Raw genomic sequence first — 23216 nt, forward strand, 5'->3', positions numbered from 1 at the left:
CAAGTTATGCAGGAGTGGCTAAGTTTTTGTATAATGATACAGGCATTCGCTACATGTAACTTTGCACTCATAGATAACAAGAACTGAAGATATTGAGCCATATAACTTTGGATAGTAGTAGAGATTGTGAGTGAGACCTCTACACCTGCGAAAAATGCTGCTCCCATCTATGGATTAGTACCGAGCTCTTCACAAAACCAACTGCAGAGTCTCAATTTGGATCTACTATTTCCACTCTATCAATTGGATATGCCAGATTCTTCGGCCGAATTAGCTCATCATTTTAAAAAAGGTAGATTTGACATCAAGTAGAGTTTATTGAAGATATTGAGCTATATAACTTTGATTAGCTCTACATTTAAAAGATAGTACATTTGCCCTAAATACAGATTTCCATTGTAGTACAAAGGCTTGTTGGAAAAGCCAGAAAACCAAGAACAATACAAATCATGATGAGAAAGCAACTAGGAATATCTTATCCTCAAAAAGAAGCTAACAAGAAAAGAAAAATAGAATCCCTATCCCATTGCAGGAAAAAATCTTAAAAAAACAAAACAAAAAAATCCTCAAGTATTCTTACTAAAAAAGATTTTCACATCCCATATGAGTAAAAAATAACCTTCCCACTCTCACGTTGGAGAGAGATGGGAGCTCCAAAACCTGCATCAGAGAGAGAGGAGAGGGGGGGGGGGGGGAGATCCAAAACCCCTTAATTGCATGAGAGCTCAAAAGATGAACAATCCTAGAAAGAGAGAGAGAGGAAGAGAGCGCTTAAAGCTCATAATGTGAAAAATAATCCTAGAGGGAGTATCTAGAGCTCATCATGTGAAGAATCCTCATCCTCCTCACCAGAACCACCAGCCCCACCTGACCTCTGATACACACTACTGATTACAGGATTGCACACTGCCTCCACCTCCTTCAGCTTCTCATCATAATCCTCCTTCTCAGCGCTCTGGTTCTCATCCATCCACTCCAAAGCCTCCTTTAGTGCAGCCTCAATCTGTTCTTTCTCCGAGGCCTCAATCTTTTCCCCCAACTTGTCCTTGTCCCCAATTGTGTTCTTCATGTTGTAGACATAAGTCTCAAGGGCATTTCGGGCATCGATCTTTTCCTTGACCTTCTTGTCCTCCTCTGCATATTTTTCGGCCTCTCTTATCATTTCATCGATCTCCGCTTGGGTTAGGCGCCCTTTGTCATTGGTTATTGTGATCTTCTCTGACTTTCCAGTGCCCTTGTCCTCAGCCTTCACATTTAGAATGCCATTTGCATCTACCTCGAATGTGACCTCGATTTGTGGCACTCCCCTGAGAGTACAAACATTGTAGCATATTTATTTGAAAGCTCTCTCTCTCTCTCTCACACACACATTTCTGTTCTTTCTCCCTCTCTCTCTCTTGTCCCCTCATCTCTCTCCCTCTCCCCCCTCGCTCTCTCTCTTTGTGATGAAAATATGGACTACAGCTCTGAACTGAGCAGAGCCCAAGCTAGAGTCAGCTGGCAAGGCCAAATCTGTAAAACCAAGGCAACCTTGGGACCAGGGGAGACCTGAACTAGGTCCTAAGATTTTTTAAAAGACCTGGCAACCTGCCAGGTCCAAAGGACTCACTGGAGTCTGAACCAGTGATGCAACCATTCCCCCCCTCCCCCCCCCCCCCCCCTTATCTCTCTCTCTCCATGGGATGAAATTAAGAACATCAAGACAAACCTTGGAGCAGGAGGGATTCCTGATAGTTCGAATTTGCCGAGCTCCCTGCAGTCCTTTGTAAGACTCCTTTCACCCTCAAAGACCTACAACACAAGCCCAGCTAAATGAATCTCTAGGATGTTGCACCTTGAAGTGGGGATGAGAGAGCTCAATGAATCCCTAGGATGTTGCACCTTGAAGTGGGGATGAGAGAAAGAGAGAGATATACCTGGATAGAAACAGTGGTTTGCTGATCCTGATAAGTGGTGAACACCTGAGACTTCTTTGTGGGGATAACAGTGTTTCTCGGAATGAGCTTTGTCATCACTCCACCGACGGTTTCAATACCAAGAGTAAGAGGGGCCACATCCAACAAGAGAATGTCTGAACCAATATAACCAACAAAGATTCCATCAATTTCCAGACTGTAAACATAAACTTTATAGTGTGTTTTGGAAACACTTTAAAACAGCATTTTGGGGCTTAAGGCCTTGTCTTTCCAAGGTGTTCAAAACTCCAAAGTGGGAAGGCATGTAGGAGCCTCAAACACCTTCCCAACATGATGTAAAATGTCCTAAATAAGCGGAGTATGCATCATAATCTGAAAGGGGTCGTAACCACTTTTTTTGTAACTGTACAACCAGCTCTAAACAATGGTCACCTGCTCTGGTTATTGCTTGAAGGGATATATTTCCTAAGCCATTCCATTTGGAATGCTAGTCATTTTCAAAACTGCTCCTAAAATTCACATAACATGCATTTGATATCCATGTATATATCTTACTCAAAGCAACATAAAAACCATGAGTACAAAAAGAACAAAATGAATTACCTTTCGTTTCTTCTCCACCCTCTCCACTCAAAATGCTACCTTGAACAGCTGCACCAAAAGCTACAGCTTCATCTGGGTTGACCCCTTTGTTGGGCTCCTTGCCATCAAAGTAATCCTTCAGCAGCTGCTGAACTTTGGGGATTCTAGTGCTACCGCCCACCAAAACAATTTCCTCAATTTCGTTCTTCTCTAATCCTGCATCATCCATGGCCTTCTTAACAGGTCCCATTGTCTTTCTAAACAAGTCATTGTTGAGCTCCTCAAATCGAGCTCTAGTCAAGGGCTCTGAGAAGTCCAAGCCATCAAAGAGAGATTCAATTTCTACACGAACTTGGTGTTGGTTGCTTAGCGCTCTCTTTGCTCGCTCACATTCTCTCCTTAGTTTCCCGAGAGCCCTGTTGTCCTTGCTAATGTCCTTTCCATGCTTTTTCTTGATCAATTTGATGAAGTACTCCATTATTCGCTGATCAAAATCCTCACCTGAAGAAGGGAAAGAATAATGAGTCATTAATTGCTCATAAACTGGTACGTCTAGGTCTAAGGAATTTTCTGAGGAGTTTTCAAAATTTTTATGGTTTCTTTGAGTCTGAGAAATCATTGGGAAATTATAGGGAAAGGAAAACAAGTTGATGTGCCAGTATGGAAAAAAGTGGAGAAAGAAAATATTGAAGACGAGCATAAAATTGACATACGAAAGCAGCAGATGAGATATGAGATAAGAGCAGTGTTAGCAAAATCAAACCAGAACGGTTAACCCGATATGGGGTTGGGAACGGTTAAAACCGGAACCGGACTAACCGATCAAGTAGATTTTAAAAAAAAAAAAAAAAAATAGAAAAACTTAGATTAAATGTATAATATCTTATTACATACATTTATCTTACAAAAGAAATAATTGAAACAACTTTTTATATAAATTCATATTTGAATACTATCGTCCTATACATGATCCCAAGCAGGTCACATAAATCTTTTTGTTTCCTAGAACGAAGTCGATAATAAGTTTACAACACCCTACCACAAATGTAGGCAGAAACATTACATTAGTCTATGCTTATTACTAAAAAATATAAGCACACATAGATGTTTACGCACTCCAGTTTCAAGTTTTAAAACACTTCAAAATACTGCTAATCATAATTAGAGACAATGGAAAAGAAATTGATCCACCAACTTTTACATGTCCATGCAGAATTTCATCTGTAAAAGATGAGATATAACAGGTAGAGAGGCCAACACACATAGGTTTTGTCATATTACTCAAAACAACATATTTTTATTAAAAAAAATTATTTTATTAAGAAAAATAGAAAAACACTTCTCATATTCATAAAAAATAATCATTTTATGAAGCAAAATATCTTTTTTTTTGAAAAATCGATTTCTCAAACACTCCTAAAATCGAGCAACATTTCAAGCAAGAAACGACTCTCAATGTTTGGATAATCGAACAAATCAACACACAAGCACGGTAAAGGCTTCGATCACCCTTTCAAATGCACCAAAAGTCATAAAAAAATATTTGGTATTCTTGATTTAATTGAAAAAATGTGGAAAATTCAGATTTGTGAAATCGAGCAAGAGAAAATTCAATATAAAATGAAGCCTTGATGATCAAAATACACAAATCAATTTGTTAAAAAACGACCAAAAATCGATCTAAAATCTGTTTTTTTGGATCGATCATAGGTTCTTCGAGCACATCTTTTCGGGCCAAAATCAACCCCCAATATTTTGTTTTCTGAACAAATTGAAAGAGGTATATCGTAAATGATTCTATTAGGATTAAAAGAATTTCAGCAAACAACATTGGCTATTGAAGATGGTATTGATGAAATGGCAGAAACTTCAAAAGGAGTGAAATTTCGCCATTTCAATCCACAAAATCTCTTGATTTTTTAATCTTTAATTCAAATTTGCTTGTTCCAAAGACAATAAATAGTGTTTTACAGCCATAAAGCCTGAAAAACACCAAAAAAAGGCAGGAAAAAAAAAATAGAAAAAATCGATATGTGAATTCCTGCATCAAATAACGGCTTCAATTGAAAATAACAGGCGTTATTTTAACTATACCGTTATTTATCTATAAAACCCGTTATATCCACTAACCGGTCCCGTTAGCTGCAAAACCGGCCAGTTTGACCAAAAACACGGCCAGTTCGACCCCTAACCGGACCGTTTTGGGCCTGAAATTTTATGGGGTTGTACCCTAGGCTAGGAGATCCCCAAAACCACCCCTAACCGGACTCGGAACCCTAGCGGTTTCGAGCTAACCGGCTGATTCCGGTTTTAACCGACCGATTTTTCTAACAATGGATAAGAGTAAAACTAGAAAAAAATAATTGTCAGTTAAGTTAAAAGCATTTGGAGACCAGAGATCTATCCTTACCTCCAAGGTGGGTGTCACCATTTGTGGCCAGAACTTCAAAAACACCATTATCAATGGTCAAGATACTGACATCGAATGTGCCACCACCAAGGTCAAACACAAGGATGTTCTTCTCTCCACCCTTTTTATCCATACCATAGGCAATGGCTGCAGCAGTTGGCTCATTAATTATACGAGCTACATTTAGCCCGGCTATCACACCAGCGTCTTTTGTTGCTTGCCTTTGAGCATCATTGAAATAGGCTGAACACACAAGAAAAGAGTGAAAACTAAGACCAGTGCAACAACTTTTGAGAGAGAGAGAGAGAGAATCATTGATCATGAAAATAGTTACCTGGTACAGTAACAACGGCGTCCTTAATGTCCTTTCCCAAGAAAGATTCAGCGGTCTCTTTCATCTTGATCAGTACCATAGCACTGATCTCCTCAGGGCTAAACACCTTTGTATCCCCATCCTTCATCTTGACTTGAACGTATGGCTTTCCATCCTTGTTAACAATTTTGTAGGGGACAAGCTTCATGTCCCTTTGTACCTCCTTATCTTCAAACCTGCCTCAAAAGAAGTACAAGTTGCTAGTACAAGTTGCTAAAGGGAGGACCTTTCAGAGAAAGAGGTCTTAACTTCCTTTTTTTTCCCTTATTTATTTATTTTTAATTGGGAGGTAAGTTAGGTTTAATCCCCTCAAAACAACAATTGGGTCCAAACCTGAACAAATTTGACTCGAAATTATTATAAAGTTGAACTCACTTTCTTCCTATCAGCCTTTTGACATCAAAGATAGTTCTTTCTGCGTTGACAGCGGCCTGATTCTTTGCAGCCTCACCAATCAATCTCTCAGTGTCAGTAAATGCCACCCAAGATGGGGTGATCCGATTTCCTTGATCATTGGCTATGATTTCCACATGACCACTCTTATAGACACCAACACATGAGTAAGTAGTTCCAAGATCAATTCCAATGACCGTTCCCAACTTGGTAGCTTCCTCTTTTGCGACAACAAAAGCAAAAAGACATCCTGTAAACGAAAAACTTTGATGAATGCAAACAGCTTTATTAAAAGAGCGCAACATAAATATCATTTGTATGGTACAACTTGGAATGGGCTCAATTAAAAGTAAAAAGCCATTTAAAGATAGAAAAGAAATCCAAATTTGCAGGTTGTCCTTGGAATGAGATAATTAGAAGAAAACAACAAAGAATATATAAAGACGTGGGGCTGATTAAAACCAATTTATTTACAAGTTTATTCACTATTAGAGTTTGATCATTATGCTAAATTCATAAACAACAATTGATACCAAATCAGGTCTTTGTAAAAGATTTGTTTATGAGATTACAAATTTTCTCAACTGCAATATAGACATGACTCTTTGTTGGGTAATTTTCATTGCATTTTTTGTTTCACATCCTTTTCTTTTTCCTTTTCCTCATTTGTGGAGATTTTTTCAGTAGTCTTTCCTCACCTTTGTTGGATTCTTCCCTTTTTTTATTGCTCTTTCCATGGTTTCCTTGCATTCTTTGTAATATTGTATATACTTTGCAGGGGCATCTTCATGGGATTTTTACACACTGATTTTGCCTCTAATAGCTGAAGTTGTCAAATTTAGTTAATATCTAAATTGCTATCATAATATCTTATATTCAGGAGTCAGGATATCAGTTACTTATCGTCATCATCATAGCCTTTTCCCAACTATTTGGGATTGGCTATATGAATCCTGATCCGTAGTGCTACTCTATCGAGGACCATACCCACATAAGTGAGACCATAAATCCCCATATCTATTCTCACTGCTTCCAACCATGTCCTTTTGGGCCTATCGCTTATTTTTTTTTAATCTTACACTTGAACCAACTCATACCTCATAATGAGACTGCACTGCATGTGGCCAGCCCATATGAGTCTACTTTCTCTCATCTTATTGCCTATTAGAGCCACACATATAGGTTCTCTCTAATGTATTCATTCCGAATTCTATCCCTTGTTATATATTACTTATATGGATCAAATTTGGTACCCCAAGCAAAAAATAAATAAACATACATAGCTGGGTTTTATTAATTTTTTATGTTTCAGTTTCACAAGGATCATCAAAAAATCCAGAGAAAAAAATAATTAAGTTTTGCAAATATCACTTTGGCCACCACCCTGTAACCCGCCAAAAAATGCATATTTTCTCCTGATCCTCATAGAAAGAGGGGAAAAGTTGGGTTTTATCCCCATTTATTAGTGAAAAGTAATCAGACAAATATTGACGAACTAAGCGCATTCCTTGGAAAAATATAATCTAGTGCCATGAAAAATCAGACCTCATTTTGAAGTAATTCAGCATATTTCTACGGATCCAAAAACTACTCTTTACAGGAAAAATTCATCAGCAATTTGCAGGAGTAAAGCTCATTTTATTGGAAGTCTAAGTCCATTTAGTGGACAGTTTAAGCTTCTCCCATGAAAATCGGAGCTCATTCCAGATCAATTAAAATTCATAAATGCTGAACAATCAACCAGAAAAAGTAAAAATGGTGAATAAATACGATTAAAATGCAAATTATGTTAATTTCGTGAAAAATATAAGCCCATGCGATGGACAATTTAACCTTATTACATGAAAAATCAGAACTCATCCTAGGTCAATTACAGTGTATAATCAACCAGAAGAAAAAATAATACATGGTGAAAATAAATGGATCATAATGAAGATAACTCCATGGAAAATCCAAGCCATTCCACAGAAATTTTATTCCACCGAAAACTATAACTTACTCCAGATCAGTTGAAGAAAAAATAATACATGGTGCAAATAAATGGATCATAATGAAAAAAATGGCACAGAAAATCCAAGCCATACGACAGAAATTTCAATCATATCCCACGAAAAACTAGAACTTACTCCAGATCAGTTGGAGTTCATAAATGCTCAATAATCAACCGAAAAAACAAAAAAAATAGAATAGCAAAATATATTAAAATGCAAATTACCTGAAGCTATAAGGGCTAGGACCATCAAAGAACCTCGATCCCTAAATGGCAGTTCCATTGATCAGAGAGAGAAACAAAAACAAAACCAGAAAATCCCGTAAGGGCGTAGGCGTTTATAGGCCTGAGAGAGAGAGAGAGAGAGAGAGAGAAAATATTAGTGTAGAGTTAGAGAGAGAAAAGGCCAACCAAAAAATCCCTTAAAAATGCGTCTTAGGGGATCTAATTTCAGGACAAATCAGCTCCAAGGGATTTTTACACGTGGATCGGGGTCGTGTTTCAACCAATAACATATTGCCACGTCGCGAAGGGAGTCAGATTTTGGCGAGGCCCAATGAGAGTTCAGACACCAGCACTGATGAGCCAATCAGAGGCGAGATCTCCGTGGGGCGATATCGACCCTCCATTGATGAGATCGTGAAATCTGACGGTTCCACCACAAGCATAAGTTCCGCGTGCGGCATATACTGTGTTCTCGCCAGACCATGATATATGTTTAGTCCTACTCTAGAGAATTTTTTAATTTAAAATTTTGTAACCATCTAAAAATAACTAGATAATTATTTTTAATTTATTTATTTTTAAGTGACTCGATTTGTGTGTGTCATGGGCAATGCTAATCTTCTTTATAATGTTCCAATTTTATAGGATGTCTCAAAAGTTTTCAATTATTTTCACAACAAAAAAATTGAGTTTTAAATTTTTTATAATTATTTTCAAAATTTCAAGTTTTTTATACTTGGATCTCACCTTTAAAATTGGGATAGTATCTATTCAATTTGAGACATTATTTTTAGAGAGAGTGCAAGGAAAATATTTTTTATTGAGACTAGTCTATGCATGGAAGACAATGGGTTCCCAAAATTTCGAGTAAGAAAATTGCTCCTATATTAGGTCTCATTTGATGGAGAAAATTGCTCCAAGATTAGGTCTTATTTGATGGACGAAATGTATACTCTTGCAGGAGCATAAAACTTTGGGCAAGCTTTGTATGCTTGCCCTATAACATAAAACTTAGAGGGTGCCGTTTGAATAGAGCCTAGGCTTTCAATTAGAGCCTACCTTCAAATAGTATCGTGGAATGTGGTTTCAATACTGAAATTTTTTTTGATAATCTTCAAATATATTTTAATATTTATTTATAAAATTTAAAGCTTTAAAAAATAGTGTATAACGAGAGATCTATGAAAGTTTTTAAAATTGACGGTCTAAATATGTATTACAAAATACACTATTTCCAAAACTTGAAATTTATTTTTTTCTCTTGTCCATGCATCTTGATATCTGGATGATCAATTTGATGATATTTAGGCGTCAAAACAACCTATTCTAGTGAAAGTTTTGAGGTAGGCTCGAATTTTATTGTTTAGAGCCTCGGCTCTACATAAACTTTTTCCAAACATATATACTTCCCCTTATCCAACCATCCATTCTCAATGGAGGGCTAAGATTGCCCCAATTACAATCTCACTTCTCTACACTATTTTATTTTAAATTTGTTTTCTATTAACTATTTTGACACCAAATTTTGTATGTCCAATCCTCTATTAAACTCGCACTAGCGAAAAATATAAAAAAAATATTTTCAATAAAATAAAAGGATCAAAAGACCCTTAAAGGTTTCAAGAGGTATTTTGGTCATTATATTTTATAGAAAAATTATTTTTAATATTTTTTTATAGGTGCGCCCTAATGAGAAGATGACACGTACCAAATTTCATAATCATACAATTTGTATAAAAAAATAAAATACTTTGAGACGTCGGATCTAAGATCAAACGGTGAATGACTCTCTTGATCAAAATTGGACGATTGGATGGTAGGGGAAGCATCGATCTTCTATGTTGTAGGGGAAGTATAGAAACATTTCCCTAAAAAGGCTGCTTGGTGCAAGAAAAATAAGCGCCCCCAACCCCCCCCCACCCCCCTCCTCTAATTTCCAGAATGTCTTGTTCACTTGACCGTCCATTTAGTTACTTATTTGCAAGATCATATCCACAAGATCTATATCATTTTTTGAGCTTAAGTAGAATGTGAAAATTAATTTTAAAGCCATAATGTAGAATGTGAAAATTGATTTTAAAGCCATTATGGAAATTTCCAACGCTCAAAGTGCTTTTCGAACCAACATTCAAGGGGAGGCTTTACTTTGTTTTTATAAAGCCTGGGCTTTATAGAAACTGCATCCTTTAAGCTCCTATCTATGGTACAAGCAGTTCCCTTCTAGCCTAGGTCATTTTACAGTGAATCGACCGTCCGAGTCACCATTTCACATTAGATAATTATCGTTTTACTATACGGAACCGTTGGTTCCCTTCTAGACTAGGCCATTTTTCAATAGGGAAAGGTTTCTATACGTCCCCTACAACATAGAAGATCTATGCTTCCCCTACCATCTAGTCGTCATCCAATTTTGATCAAGAGAGCCACTCACCGTTTGATCTTAGATCCGACATCTCAAAGTATTATATTTTTAATTTTTTTTATAAAATTTTTATGGATATGAAATTTGGTACATGCCATCTTCTCATTGAGGTGCACCTATAAAAAATATTAAAAATAATTTTTTAATAAAATATAATAACCAAAATACCCCTTGAAATTTTCAAGGGTACTTTAATCATTCTATTTTATTGAAAATATTTGTTTATATATTTTTCGCTAGTACGAGTTTAATAGAGGATTGGATATACAAATTTTGGTATCAAAATAGTTTATAGAAAAAACCATTAAAAATATGACAATGTGATTAGGGCAATCTTAGCCTTCCATAGAATGGAGGGTTGGATAAAAAGAAGTGTGTTTTATACTGTAAGTAAATCATAGAAAGCTTGCATTTTCAATATATACACATAACTGCTGGTTCCCTTCTAGACTAGGCCATTTTTCAATATATAGGAAAAACTAAAACAAGTTGACTAATTCTGGAGTTGAACTGCGCAATTCCACGACCGGCATTTTTTAAAAGAAAAAGTTTATATAAAGATGCAACCTTATAATGTAGAACTACAGATGCACCTCAAAAATCTATCTGAAAAGGTATTTTTAATGTTGATTGATCATCTCGACATCGAGATGTATGACCATAAAAAACAAAAAGATGTTTAAGTCTAAAAAATAGTGCATTTTACAACATATCATTTGCACCATCCATTTTCAACATTTTCATATGTTCATAAATCTACTTGATTTTAACCATTTTTTATATTTAAAATTTTATAATTAGATATAAAAATAGATTTTGAGATAATTCTAAAGGCATTTTACATCAAATTTATATACCATGATAAAATTTGAAGGTGCACCTTACTTCTACCGGATGCCTCCGTATGCCAACTTCACCCTTTTTTTTAAATCACTGGTTCTTAAACTGGGGGCTAGCTAATAATTGTGCTCTTCTCTCTCTCTCTCTCTCTCTCTCTGAAAAGATGAGCCGAAGAGGTTGGTTCTTAGTCTTGCGGCCTAGCTAATGACTCTGTGCTCTTGCGAAACGCTCTGATTCATTGAATAATTTGTGAGGCCGCAACACAAATGCCCTGACCGTATAATTAAGCCCATTGTGGCTAATGAAGAGAGAGAGAGAGAGCTCTTATACATTGAATGATTTGTCAGGTAGTAAGGCATATGTATACTGATTCTGCAATGGAAGGATACCTTGCAATCTGGGATCCATGAGTGATGAACTTAGAAAGAGAGAGAGAGTTCATGAGTCTAAGAGAGAGAATTCTTTCATTCACATAGTAATTTGTGAAATGGTAAGGCGCATATATATACTGATTATACAACAGAGTCGTATTTTCCCATGTGGGAACCAAGAATTGAGGGATTTACACTTAAACAAAACTGGGAAGTTTATCAAACTACAATTATCAATATATAACATTTTACCGATTTTCAACTCAAGATCATTCGTGCTTTAAACTTTGTAAAATTAAATTAAAAAAATATGGGTCAAATGTTAAATAGGTCATCTCTTAAATATATTTCGTTAAATTTCCCAAAAAAATTAGAGAGAAAAAGAAATGATGACTCTGAGAAGAGAGTTGAAAGAACGTTATCACAGTTCATCATGAGAGTCATAGTCGTCGTTGTCGTTGTCGTCATCATCATCATCAAAGACAGTGCTATAAAATGCGTGAGGATGCGCCACCATCTCCTCTATCGATAATTTCCCATCCTTGTCATCATCGGCCTATAAAAGATTCAAAAAAAAATTTATCAGTGCTAAACTAAACTCGCAGTGTATATATGACAGAGATGGTTCTTCGATCCAGTGGTCTATTTCTAAGTTTGTCGAAAAGTACGTAATCTTCACCTTTAGTACAAAAATGCCACGATCACCGCTAAGCCTTTATTTTATTTTTTAACTTGGGACCTGGTGAAAGTAGAATTCCAGATGTCACATTGTGACACCCGCTGCTATCCTGACTACCTCTACCTAGAAGCCCACTCTCATGATCATCACTAATCATCAGATGTGAAATTGGGCAACAAGGTATGTTCTACTAACTGCACTCAAAAAGCCTGAGAAAGTTTTTTCGGAATTCTTGCAGAGACTAGACAATTTTAGATCTGACAACTTGGGGCGTCCATGACCTTTTCGTACAAAGGGTAATCATCATTATCATTATAGCTTTTTCCTAATTAATTGGTGTTAGCTACAAAGGATAATAATCTAACTATATACAATTTCTTAAACTATAATCTTTCACCTATGAATTTGAAACCAATAGTATAAAAGTGAGAGATTTATGAGAGAGAGACGAGATCTAAATGCCTAAAAAGATTCAAAAGAGAAAAGAGAGCTAGTTTTTTCTCAAAATTAGTTCTAGCCTCAACATGAGAAAAAAGGTGGAGAGAGAGATAGAGAGAGAGAGAGAGAGAGAGAGGTTGTATAACTTCACCAACCTCATGCATCAAATACTTCGAGAAATCCTTGGCATATGAAACTTCTCCAGGATGAAGCTTATGTATGATTGGCATCAAGTCTTCCTCTGTCAAAAACCTGCTCCAAATATTTCAAGGCTTTTGTTACATAGCTGAAAAGGGTGATAATTTTAATTGAAACTTATTCAATCCATTGTTTGGGCTCATAACAAATTAAAAGTTGCTTTTTTTACTCAACCTAGAACCTTGAGCATTGTCCACGGACATGCTGTAGGGGTAACCCATTACCTTCTAGATGGAATTGCCACAACATGGGCATTCTTCTTAGCAAGAATTAATGAAGAAACACTACCATGCATGTGCCACGTGCATGAATCCATGCACATCTACATGTCTGTGTTTGTGTATATGTATGCATACATGTATGTACAACAAGCATGTATGTATTTGTGTGTCCACACTACAAAAATATAGATACATAACATAGAAATGAGTGTTAAAAACATCACCTCTAAAACTGGTTTTCCAAACAAAGTACATCTATATGTCATTTAAATTGAGGGAAAGGTGGGATGATAGATGAAATTAGCATGTTTTTAAAGTGAGAATCCAACGGAAAAGGTTAACAAGAAGTGTCAAAAGTCGTCTAAGGATTGAGTGTATCTTTCAGAGTTTTGACTAGTGCCAAAAAACATGGAAACACGTGTCTATGAACAAATATGTTTGTATTTATGATGCATAGATGAAAATACCCTGAAATAACATATGCTGTACATTTAAAACATGCATGCTTGTGTATATGTTGCTCTGTGGGTATCTGTTTGCAGATGTACATGTGCTTTTTGGGTAGATGATGTATGAATGTGTGTATGCATGTATGTACAAGCATTGATGTATTCATTTGTGTGTGCATTTAGATATATCCATAAGTACCTTTACATGAGAAATGATGAAGATATAAAACATGCAGGATATATAAGTACAGAAACAATGAAAGCATTCAAAGAGAGAGATATTCATGAAGAATTGAATATTGTCAAAAAAAAAAAAAAAGATATTCATGAAGAATGTACTTCTGTGGCAATACACTACACTTCCTCCCATGACCAAAAGACCTACTTACAAGAATTCTCTAGAAATGAGATTTTGGGAACCACTTTGGAATCACTAGACGAGCATTTAAAAAATAAACAAATAAATTGTGTGCCTAAACACTAAGATCTGACTGTAAAAAAATTGGGACAGCCTTTACTCAATGCTATAACACTTTATTTTTTCTCAAGCAATACATACATACACACACACACACATGCACACAAGCACGCACACACACACACATGCACACAAGCACGCACACACACACACATGCACACACATACACACACGCACGCACACACAGACACAAACACACGCGCACACACACACACACTTAAGGTTGCAACCTTTCATGTAGAAGATTACAGTAATCTGTACCGTCCATTTTATTTGAATAGTGTAGATTTGGCACTACCTTAAAAAACATGTCACTTTTTGACATGGTCTTAATAGATACATCACATCTATACTATCCAACTAAATTGGACGGTATAGAACATCACAATTGCAGCCTTAAATAAACCTCATATACAATAGTGGCTACATTGAGAAGGTTACATTCCTGAAACTCTAAAAATACTATTAGTCAGGGCTTTATTACAGGGAATAAATGTTCATTATGCTCCCACAGAAGCATGTAATCTTTTGGCTTCATGAAGAGATGACATACCCATCCTTGTTGATATCAAGCTTTGCAAATATTTGTTTTGGAGTGGATTTGTCTTTGAGAGCATCATCCAAGTGCTCAAACTCATCGATATTATTGTAGATATTATAAGCTTTGTCTTGAAATTCAGAGAGATCAACCTTACTATCATTGTTTCGATCCATTTCTCTGCCAAAAAGATGCATGGTAAGCTTAAATCGATGAAGATCACAATTACTGACTGGTTCTAGATGAATTTATCAGTCATCTAGTGTATAGCAGGGTTTTATAGCTCTCAGAACATTTGGAGATGCATCTCTCTCTCTCTCTCTCTCACACACACACACACACACACACACATGCACACACACACACAAAAAAAAACAACAGAGGGTCATCGAAAAGAATTTTGGGCTTACCTTATTTTCCCTTTACAAAGCCATTGCAGAATCTTTGGCTCTTGACAATCTTCGGGGTGCCAAAAACTGCAAAGAAAATGAAAATTCAAAAGAGAATTCTCGACAAAGATGCATAATAATTCCTGACAATAGAATGCAGAACAAGTTTAGCAATTGAGAGCAAACCATACTTATTGAACTCAGTGAGATTTAGAGATCCATTGCCATCTTCATCTGCATTACGGAACTGCTCCCTCCACCATCCAGGATGACCATTCGCCATGTTGTTAATCTCTATTACAAGATAACCAATTCATGATTCTCAAAAGAAAAAAAAAGAAAAAAAATGAAACAAAAGCAGTTTTATTGAATCCTGTAAATACTAAAAGAAATATGTAAAAAATGTATGAGAATGTAAATAGTGAACAAGTTTCAAGGATACATTACATTTAATTTCCCGCATTTGCTTTGGGGTCATATAATACAATAGTTTATTAACCTAAGGGTTTACTATTGTATCATACATCATCATGTTACCCAGACACTCCTGCAATTTCACATGTCGACATTTGAACACCTAGTCAGACACTTTCAGACATGGGGGACATTAAAAAAGTACTAGAGCACAAGGCTAGGGCTTGAACCCAGGAGATCTTGTGGTATGCTTATGCACACCACGCCAACCACATATTATTACGACAAATATGAACTATTAAAAAATATCTATTGAAAAATCTATTATTTTACTATGTAAAATTTATAGAAAATAAATATCATCTACACGTTAAAAAATCTATTATTTTATTACAAAATAATAATGTACCAATGTCTCTTCCTGTGTCGTACTTTAGGCCGTTGCATCTGACACTTAGGCATCGGATTAGGACACCAGTGTCCCTGTCTAGGTAACATAGCATTACACACATTTGTTAACATCATAACATGTATCAGACTTTTGAACCCTAAGAATTTTGATGCAAGTAATTTTTTTGTAGGGGAATTTCCATCATTTATCATGGTTAGAATGAAAATTTGCTATTCAAACATTGCAATATGTAAGCAATTACTCACACTTTTGAACAAGATGTTTACAAGAAAATAGGGAACAGATGGGTGTAAAAAGGAAATCAGTATGGTTGCATCCTGGTTTAGTATCTTTAGCATGATAATACATAAATGATGGTCTAACCCCATAGACTCTCTCTCTCTCTCTCTCTCTCTCTCTCTCTCTCTCTCCCTCTCCCTCTCCCTCTCCCTCTCCCTCTCCCTCTCTCTCTCCCTACATAGAGAGCTCTCTCAGACTTAAATTCTGGATGGAATGTTCCTATCCTCTAGAATTGCAGTTTTGATTTATTTTATGGTGTGTACATTGGTATTTCTCCTCTTAATTTTGGTTTCTCTCTCCTGTCATGTTTCCTTTAGAGAACCAACATTCCAGCTACTTATCATGAAGTATCAGAGATTGTCATAATAACGGTAACTAAAGCAAGGAGTATAAAGAATCAAAACAAAGGGAAAAAATGTATGTTCTATGTTTTCTTTGCAGCAAAAGTAAGCAAAGGGTATCTCCATATCTCTACTTTTCATTGACAAATAAGAAAACAACAATACAAGGGGAAGTGAGAATTACATATCAAGAATTTTACCAATAACAGGAGCAACCGGAAATAGGCTAAAGAATTTTTAATTGGAAATGCTAGAAAACCACAATTTGCAAACAGAGTTCTTTTCATCAAATCAGGGTTGGAAAACTCGGAGTTACTCAGGCTCAGCAGGCTGCCAGGTCCGGAACCAAACACATGGGAAGAGGCTGAATTTGGCCAGTTATTGTTTTTTTTGTTGGAATTGGCCGAGTCTGTCAGACCTGGGGGTCGGGACTGCAGTTTGTCCCGACCAGAGTCCTTATTTTTCAAAATGTAACAAATTAAGAAGTTAGGTAATAGAGCCCTGAATTCTTTAGGGGAAAACCAAGAAAATGGGCTGCACAATCCTCAATTTTTTTATGCTGGAAAATGTAAAATCTAGCACTCACAAATCCAATTCTTTAACAGTGAAAAGACAAATGAAAGTGGCATGGAATTCTTTATGGTACCTTAGTCTTCCCTAAAAAAGTAAAAACCAGCAAAATCTACCCCACTCTTTGCCTTAAAGACCTCAAAATTAGTGACATGGTGCCCTGTTCCTTCACTGGAAGAAACTAAAACCAGTAACATAATTACCCAAATTTTCATTGGAGAATGCAAAATCCAACAATGTGGTATCCCAAAATTCAGAGAAAATGGGCGTAAATGGATAATTGCAAGCTCAAATTTTCATCTGAAAATACAAAATCCAGCAACACAGTACCTACTTTTTCAGTTTTCAATGGAAAAGTAAACAGCTTCCATGGCCTACCCCGTTTTCCATTTGAAAAAGAAGAAGAAGAAGAAGAAAAGGGCGATGACTGGAACACTGGCAACTCCTTTTTCATCAGAAAAGCAAAGGGGGGCAATGCCAGGCATGAAAGAGAAACTAGTTGTCATTAGAAATTAAAAAAATAAAAATAACAAAAAAAGCAAAAACGAACTCAGATTTCCGCAATAGAAGAGAGAGAAACCCAGTTCTTCCTCAACCACAAAAAGGGAAGAAACCAGCTCCCACCATTAGAGAGAGAAAGCAAATAATACACCCAATTCGTCACACAAAGCATGAAAGAGAAACTCAATTTTTCCACCGTTAGCAATCCATTTCCACCCAAAATAGGGGGGAAACACAAAAGAAAAATCAACACAATTCTCCATGAATCAAGAGAGAAAAACCATTTCTCCATCAACCACAAGACCCATTTCGCACCATTAGAGAGGGAGGAAGAAAAACACGTTACCTAACTCTGCATCGGAAACATGAGAGAGAAACTCCCTCAGGGTCACGGTCCCATCTCCATCTTTATCACGATCCCTCATCTCTCTCTCCGTCTCTCTCTGCAACTTCTCGATAGCTTGCCTAACGTTCCAACCCTCAAGCTCTTCATAGCTCACAAAGCCATCTTTTGGCTTTACATCAATGAGAGGAAACAAAAAAACCAGTCTCCTCGTCACGTCATAAATCTCGCCGGAATTCGCCCCAAATTCGCCGGAATTTCCCCCCACTTCCCCAGAGTTTTCCCCTGAAAAGCCTGAATGGCCGGAATTTCGCTGGGAATTGCCAGAAAAATGAGCATTCCGGCCAAAGCTTTCCTCCCATTCTAAGTCGAAGAAAGAGGGGCGCGGTTCCTGTGGTCGCCGGGAAATGAGCCGGCGATGGCTGGACGTGGCCGGAGGTTTGCCGGAAAACGCGAGGAAGAGGAAGAGGCCTGTGGCTAATAGGGCGTAAGCCAAGAGGGGCTTCATCTTCCCGGCGTGTTTTGGCCGGCAAATTGGGGCTTGAGCCGGAAATCCCCCAATTCTGGCCGTTAAATTTTGGGGGTAAAAAACTGTAAATAGTGAGTGGGGTGAGATAGGTTTAAAAAGTTTTTAGTTTGTGAAAAAAACTAATTTTACGGCTTGAGATAAGGAAAGAGGATGGGATTTCTACTTTTTTTTCCTTTTTTTTTTTTTATATTGAAATTATCACTAATATACTTTAATTTCAAGCAAACCACAAAAAAAAACCCGAACTTCCCAAAACTTCATCCCCACTTTTTTTTTTCTCAATTTTCAACATTTTCTAGACGAAAATACATTTACCGTAGTCTTTCTACTGTAGTATTACGGTACTAAATATGATTACATAAACATATATTACGGTACTTTAATTACTGTAAGAACATAGAGTATTACGGTAATTAAAATACCATAATAATTTTAAGTAGTATTAAGGTAATTTAAGTACACTAATATTGCCCAACTCAACATGACATATTTTTTACTCTTGAGAGCCTACTATTTATTTATTCCGTAGACAAAAATCTATGCTAGCTTTAATTTTATAAATCTCAAATTTTTAGGATATAATTTCTACTTAATTTTTATACGGTTCTCAAAATTTTAGAATGAAAACACGCTTAAATAGGTGTTTTTGAACGAGGGATTAGATCCACATCATGCTCCCATGAAAACATAGATTTTTTGAAAAAAGTATCGTGGATATTAGCTTGGTTTGAAGCTTAAAGTAATGGTACTAGAGTAATACTTTAAAGCTTCAAACTAAAGCTAATATTAGGAATACCCTTTTTAAAAAATCTATATTTTTATGGGAGCATGATGTGGATGTAATCCCTCATTTAAAAATACATATTTAAGCGTGTTTTCGTTCTAAAATTTTGAGAACTATATAAAAATTAAGCAAATATTATATCCTTTGATTTGGGCAATATTACGGTACTTAAATTACCGTAATACTACTTTAAAGTATTACGGTATTTAGTTACCGTAATACTCTATGTTATTAAGGTAATTAAAGTACCGTGATAGATGTTTATGTTATTACGGTACTAAAATTACCCTAATTTTATCTATATTTACAACGGTATTTTAATTACTGTAATTGTCGCAATGCATTACGGTAGAAAGACTACCGTAAAGGGTATTTCATCCAGAAAATACCGAAAATTAGAAAAAAGGATGTGGGCGAGGTTTTGAGAAGTTGGGGTTTTTTTACGATTTTCTTAAAATTAAGGTATATTAATGATAATTTTCCTTTATTTATTTGAAAAAACACATGAAAATCATGTCTAGTTTATTGGAATTTAAAAGTTTTTTATAAGGTAATTATTGCAAATATACCTATATTTTAGCTTAATTGGAAAAAAAAAGCCCAACTTTCAAAAACCTGATCTACACCGTAATTACTTGAAGTAATATTACGGTAATTAAAATATCGTAATAATTTGAAGTAATATTCAGATAATTAAAATACCGTAATAACTTAAAGTAGTATTACGGTACTTTAATTACTGTAATATCTTGAAGTAGTATTACGGTACTTTAACTACCATAATTGGTAACATTTTCTTAACGACATTCTTTCTAGGAAAAGATTTCTATGCTCTCCCTACAACACAAAAATTCTATCCTCCCCCTACCATCTAGCCATCTAATTTTGATCAAGAGAGCCACTGTTTGATCTTAGATTCGACATCTCAGAGTATTTTATTTTTAGTTTTTTTTATATAAATTGTATAAATATGAAATTTGGTACGTGTCATCTTCTCATTGGGGGGCACCTAAAAAGAACATTAAAAATAATTTATTGAATAAAATATAATGACCAAAATACCCCTTGAAAATTGCAGGGGTATTTTGATCATTTTATTTTATTGAAAATATTTTTTTTATATTTTTCGCTAGTGCAAGTGTAATAGAGGAATGAAAGTCCAAAATTTGGTTTCAAAATAGTTATAAAAAAAAAATAAAAAAGTAAAATAGTATAGAGACATGTCTTCCATTCAGAATGGACAGTTGGATAAGGGGGAGGATAGAACTTTTATGTTATAGGGGAAACATAAAAAGCTTGCCCTTGTTTCTATGGTAGTTACGCACCATGTATGGCTTCATGGAGAGAGAGAGAGAGATGAGACTTGGGGGAGAGAGAAGTTTTATGTGTGAGAGAAAGAATGAGAGAAAAGTGGCTTGGAGAGAAAGTTCAGGGGCGGATAGAGATAAGGAGGGATAGAGATGTTTTGTTGGGTTGGATTGAGAGGGATAGAGGGAGAAAGTTTAGGGAAAGAGGGGTATATGGGATTAAAAGTGCCCTATAAAATGAGTTAAACATTATGGTAGTTAAAGTACTGTATAAAATGGAAATATTATAGTGGAAAGAATGTACTAAAGAAAATGTTATTTACAGTACTTAAAAGTATCGCAATAGTACTTCAAGTTATTACGGTATTTTAATTATCGTAATACTACTTCAATTTATTACGATATTTATAATTACCGTAATACTACTTCAAGTTATTACGGTATTTTAATTATCGTAAAAATTAATATGAATTATTGTAAAATGACTACTGTGAAAGTTATTTTCGTAAAAAGAAACTTAAAAATGAAAAAAAATGGTGTAGACGAGGTTTTTGAAAGTTGGGATTTTTTTTCCAATTACGCTAAAATATAGGTATATTTGCGATGATTACCCTATTTTATACTATATTTTACACCTCACAAATAAATAAGATTCTTAAAATATGCCTGATTATTTTAGGGTATTTTAGTCATTTATTCTTTTGAATTATTTTTATTTTTTTAGTGTGGGATTATATATATATATATATATATATATAAAAGCTAACAATAGCTGACAAGCTATAATGAATAATAATATAGGTAGAATGGGAGCCGTCAGATATTCACTATACGGTTCATAATGCATATCACTGTTTTAATTTTAATTATTTTTCTATAAATCGGATCATAATGAAATTCTAGACATTCGCACTAAAAAATAGGACACATAAATAAAAAATATAAAAAAAATATTTTTCAAAATATAAAATGATCGAAACACCCCTGAAAAATGATGGGGGTAGCTTGGTCATTTAAAATTATTGAAAATAATTTTTTTATATTTTTATATGGTGCGCAATAATGTTAAGTATATACATCAAAAAATTCATATTAATTAGATTTATATAAAAAAATTAAAATAGTGATGTGCATTATGAACTGTATGATAAAGATCTGACGGCTCCCATTTCACCTATACACTATTCATTATAACTGGTTAGCCGTTGTAAGGTTGACCCATATATATATATATATATATATATATATATATATATATAATTTATTTATTTATTTTCCCTTTTTATTTTTAATGTTAGCATTGTTGTTTTTATTGTTGTTAACTTGTTTCTTAACATTTTTTACTTCTTTCATTCCCTAATTTTCTAGCCGTTTCTTTCTTTCTTGAGTGTTTTATTTTCTAGAAAAAAATAAAATGAAAATGAAAATAGGTTGGGACTCTTTTTTGTTCCATTTGTTTTTGTTATTGTTTCCATTCACCCTCTTTTTCTTTAGTTTGCTCATTTATTTTCCTAAGGTTAATTTTGAGTAAAATAGGTTTACTTGTTTTAGGTGAATTCCCTCCTTTTCACCTAGTTATTTTTTCTTTTGTTATTTATTGCTTTCATTTTTGTGAAAGTCATAGATTGCATTCTCATTTTAACCCAGTTCAGACATTCAAATCCCGGGTTAATTATTTTTACAAATTCAAAAAATGGCATATAAGAGATTTTGAGCAGCTCTAAATGTAAGATGATTCAAAAGTGGTACTTCTTAATTGCCATGCATACTTCACAATCAAATTGGTCACGTCCGAAGGCTATACCCTAAAATTGCACAAAATTCAGTATTTGATCCACCAATAATTCAGGCGGCCCAAATTTTGAATCTTTGAACCACTTTTTTCAGATTCACTTCGAAATATTCTTTAGTTTGGTGAGAAAAAAATGAAGCAATTTGATGCTTCGGTTTATTCAAGGGAAGACTTCAGATTTTTTTAAAAAACTTAATATATATATATATATAAAGTCTTCCCAAAGGCGAAAGGCGAAAATAAACAGTGATTTCGTCTGCCCTCATCACCGTCCAAAGTTCAACGTACAGTCACGATTGTATGATAATGTTTCATTTTTTATTGTTTTTCTACAAATTGGAATGATCTGAAATTTAGAATGTATGTACATATTAGTGACGTGTATCTAGTAAAAATATAAAATAAATAATTCCTAAAAAATTTGATCAAAATACCCTCAAAACTTTTTAGGGGTATTTTGGTCAATTATTTTCATGTAAAATATTTTTTTAATATTTTTCGCAAATTCGCCTATTTTTATGAACACACGCTCTAAATTTCAAGCCATTCTGATTTGTAAATAAAAAATAAAAAATAAAATACTTCCGGTAATCGTGATCGTGGGCTGAACTTTAGACGGTGATACGGGTAGGCGAAATCACTGTTCATTTTTTCCTATAAGCGTTTTGTAATATCTTCCATATATATAATAAAACAAAAACTTCAAAAATAAATATATAAATAAAACAATACTTTTATATATATATTTCTTTGCTTTGGCCAAATCAACCTGAAGTTGGATGTGAAAGGACTTTATGATAAAGCACGGTGTATATATTTTAAAAAAAATCTTTACCTCTACACTGGAAAGATCACTTACAATGTCTAATTATAATCAAACCACTATTGAAATAAATATAATAAAAATAAAATTGATTCTCAATTGTTGCTTCTTCAAATACAATTATTTATTCAAGAAAGAAAAAGTAGACGTTAATGTTTTATGGGAAGATAAATAAATATTTTAAAAGGTAAAATTGCTGGATATTACCT

The 23216-nt window shown here is 34.8% G+C and overlaps 2 protein-coding genes across 5 annotated transcripts; both read right to left on the bottom strand.

The window, feature by feature from the left end:
* Positions 1 to 297: 297 nt before the first annotated feature.
* On the bottom strand, positions 298 to 8060 carry LOC18423094 (endoplasmic reticulum chaperone BiP). Of its 3 annotated transcripts, none has more exons than XM_006827697.4 (8): positions 7890 to 8060; positions 5657 to 5924; positions 5243 to 5457; positions 4909 to 5151; positions 2520 to 2999; positions 1917 to 2071; positions 1709 to 1791; positions 298 to 1307 (listed from the first exon to the last, which is right to left on the bottom strand). In XM_006827697.4, the coding sequence occupies exons 1-8, from the start codon at positions 7945 to 7947 to the stop codon at positions 812 to 814; spliced, it is 1998 nt and encodes a 665-aa protein (XP_006827760.1). In that variant the 5' UTR covers positions 7948 to 8060; the 3' UTR covers positions 298 to 811. The 3 variants fall into 3 exon arrangements, with proteins under 3 accessions (XP_006827760.1, XP_088727672.1, XP_088727671.1); XM_088871546.1 differs by having other exon boundaries at positions 1917 to 2125; positions 2499 to 2999; XM_088871545.1 differs by having other exon boundaries at positions 1917 to 2125; positions 2472 to 2999.
* Positions 8061 to 11630: 3570 nt separating this feature from the next.
* LOC18423095 (uncharacterized) lies at positions 11631 to 18436 on the bottom strand. 2 transcript variants are annotated; one of them, XM_006827698.4, is made up of 6 exons: positions 17776 to 18436; positions 15104 to 15206; positions 14934 to 14999; positions 14539 to 14703; positions 12795 to 12891; positions 11631 to 12078 (listed from the first exon to the last, which is right to left on the bottom strand). In XM_006827698.4, the coding sequence occupies exons 1-6, from the start codon at positions 18278 to 18280 to the stop codon at positions 11944 to 11946; spliced, it is 1071 nt and encodes a 356-aa protein (XP_006827761.2). In that variant the 5' UTR covers positions 18281 to 18436; the 3' UTR covers positions 11631 to 11943. The 2 variants fall into 2 exon arrangements, with proteins under 2 accessions (XP_006827761.2, XP_088727677.1); XM_088871551.1 differs by lacking the exon at positions 11631 to 12078 and having other exon boundaries at positions 12621 to 12891; positions 17776 to 18435.
* Between the last annotated feature and the right edge of the window lie 4780 nt (positions 18437 to 23216).

This window comes from Amborella trichopoda, chromosome 7, assembly GCF_054954075.1.
Source record: "Amborella trichopoda isolate Santa Cruz 75 chromosome 7, AtrichopodaSantaCruz75HAP2 v2.0, whole genome shotgun sequence".
Classification (NCBI taxonomy): domain Eukaryota; kingdom Viridiplantae; phylum Streptophyta; class Magnoliopsida; order Amborellales; family Amborellaceae; genus Amborella; species Amborella trichopoda.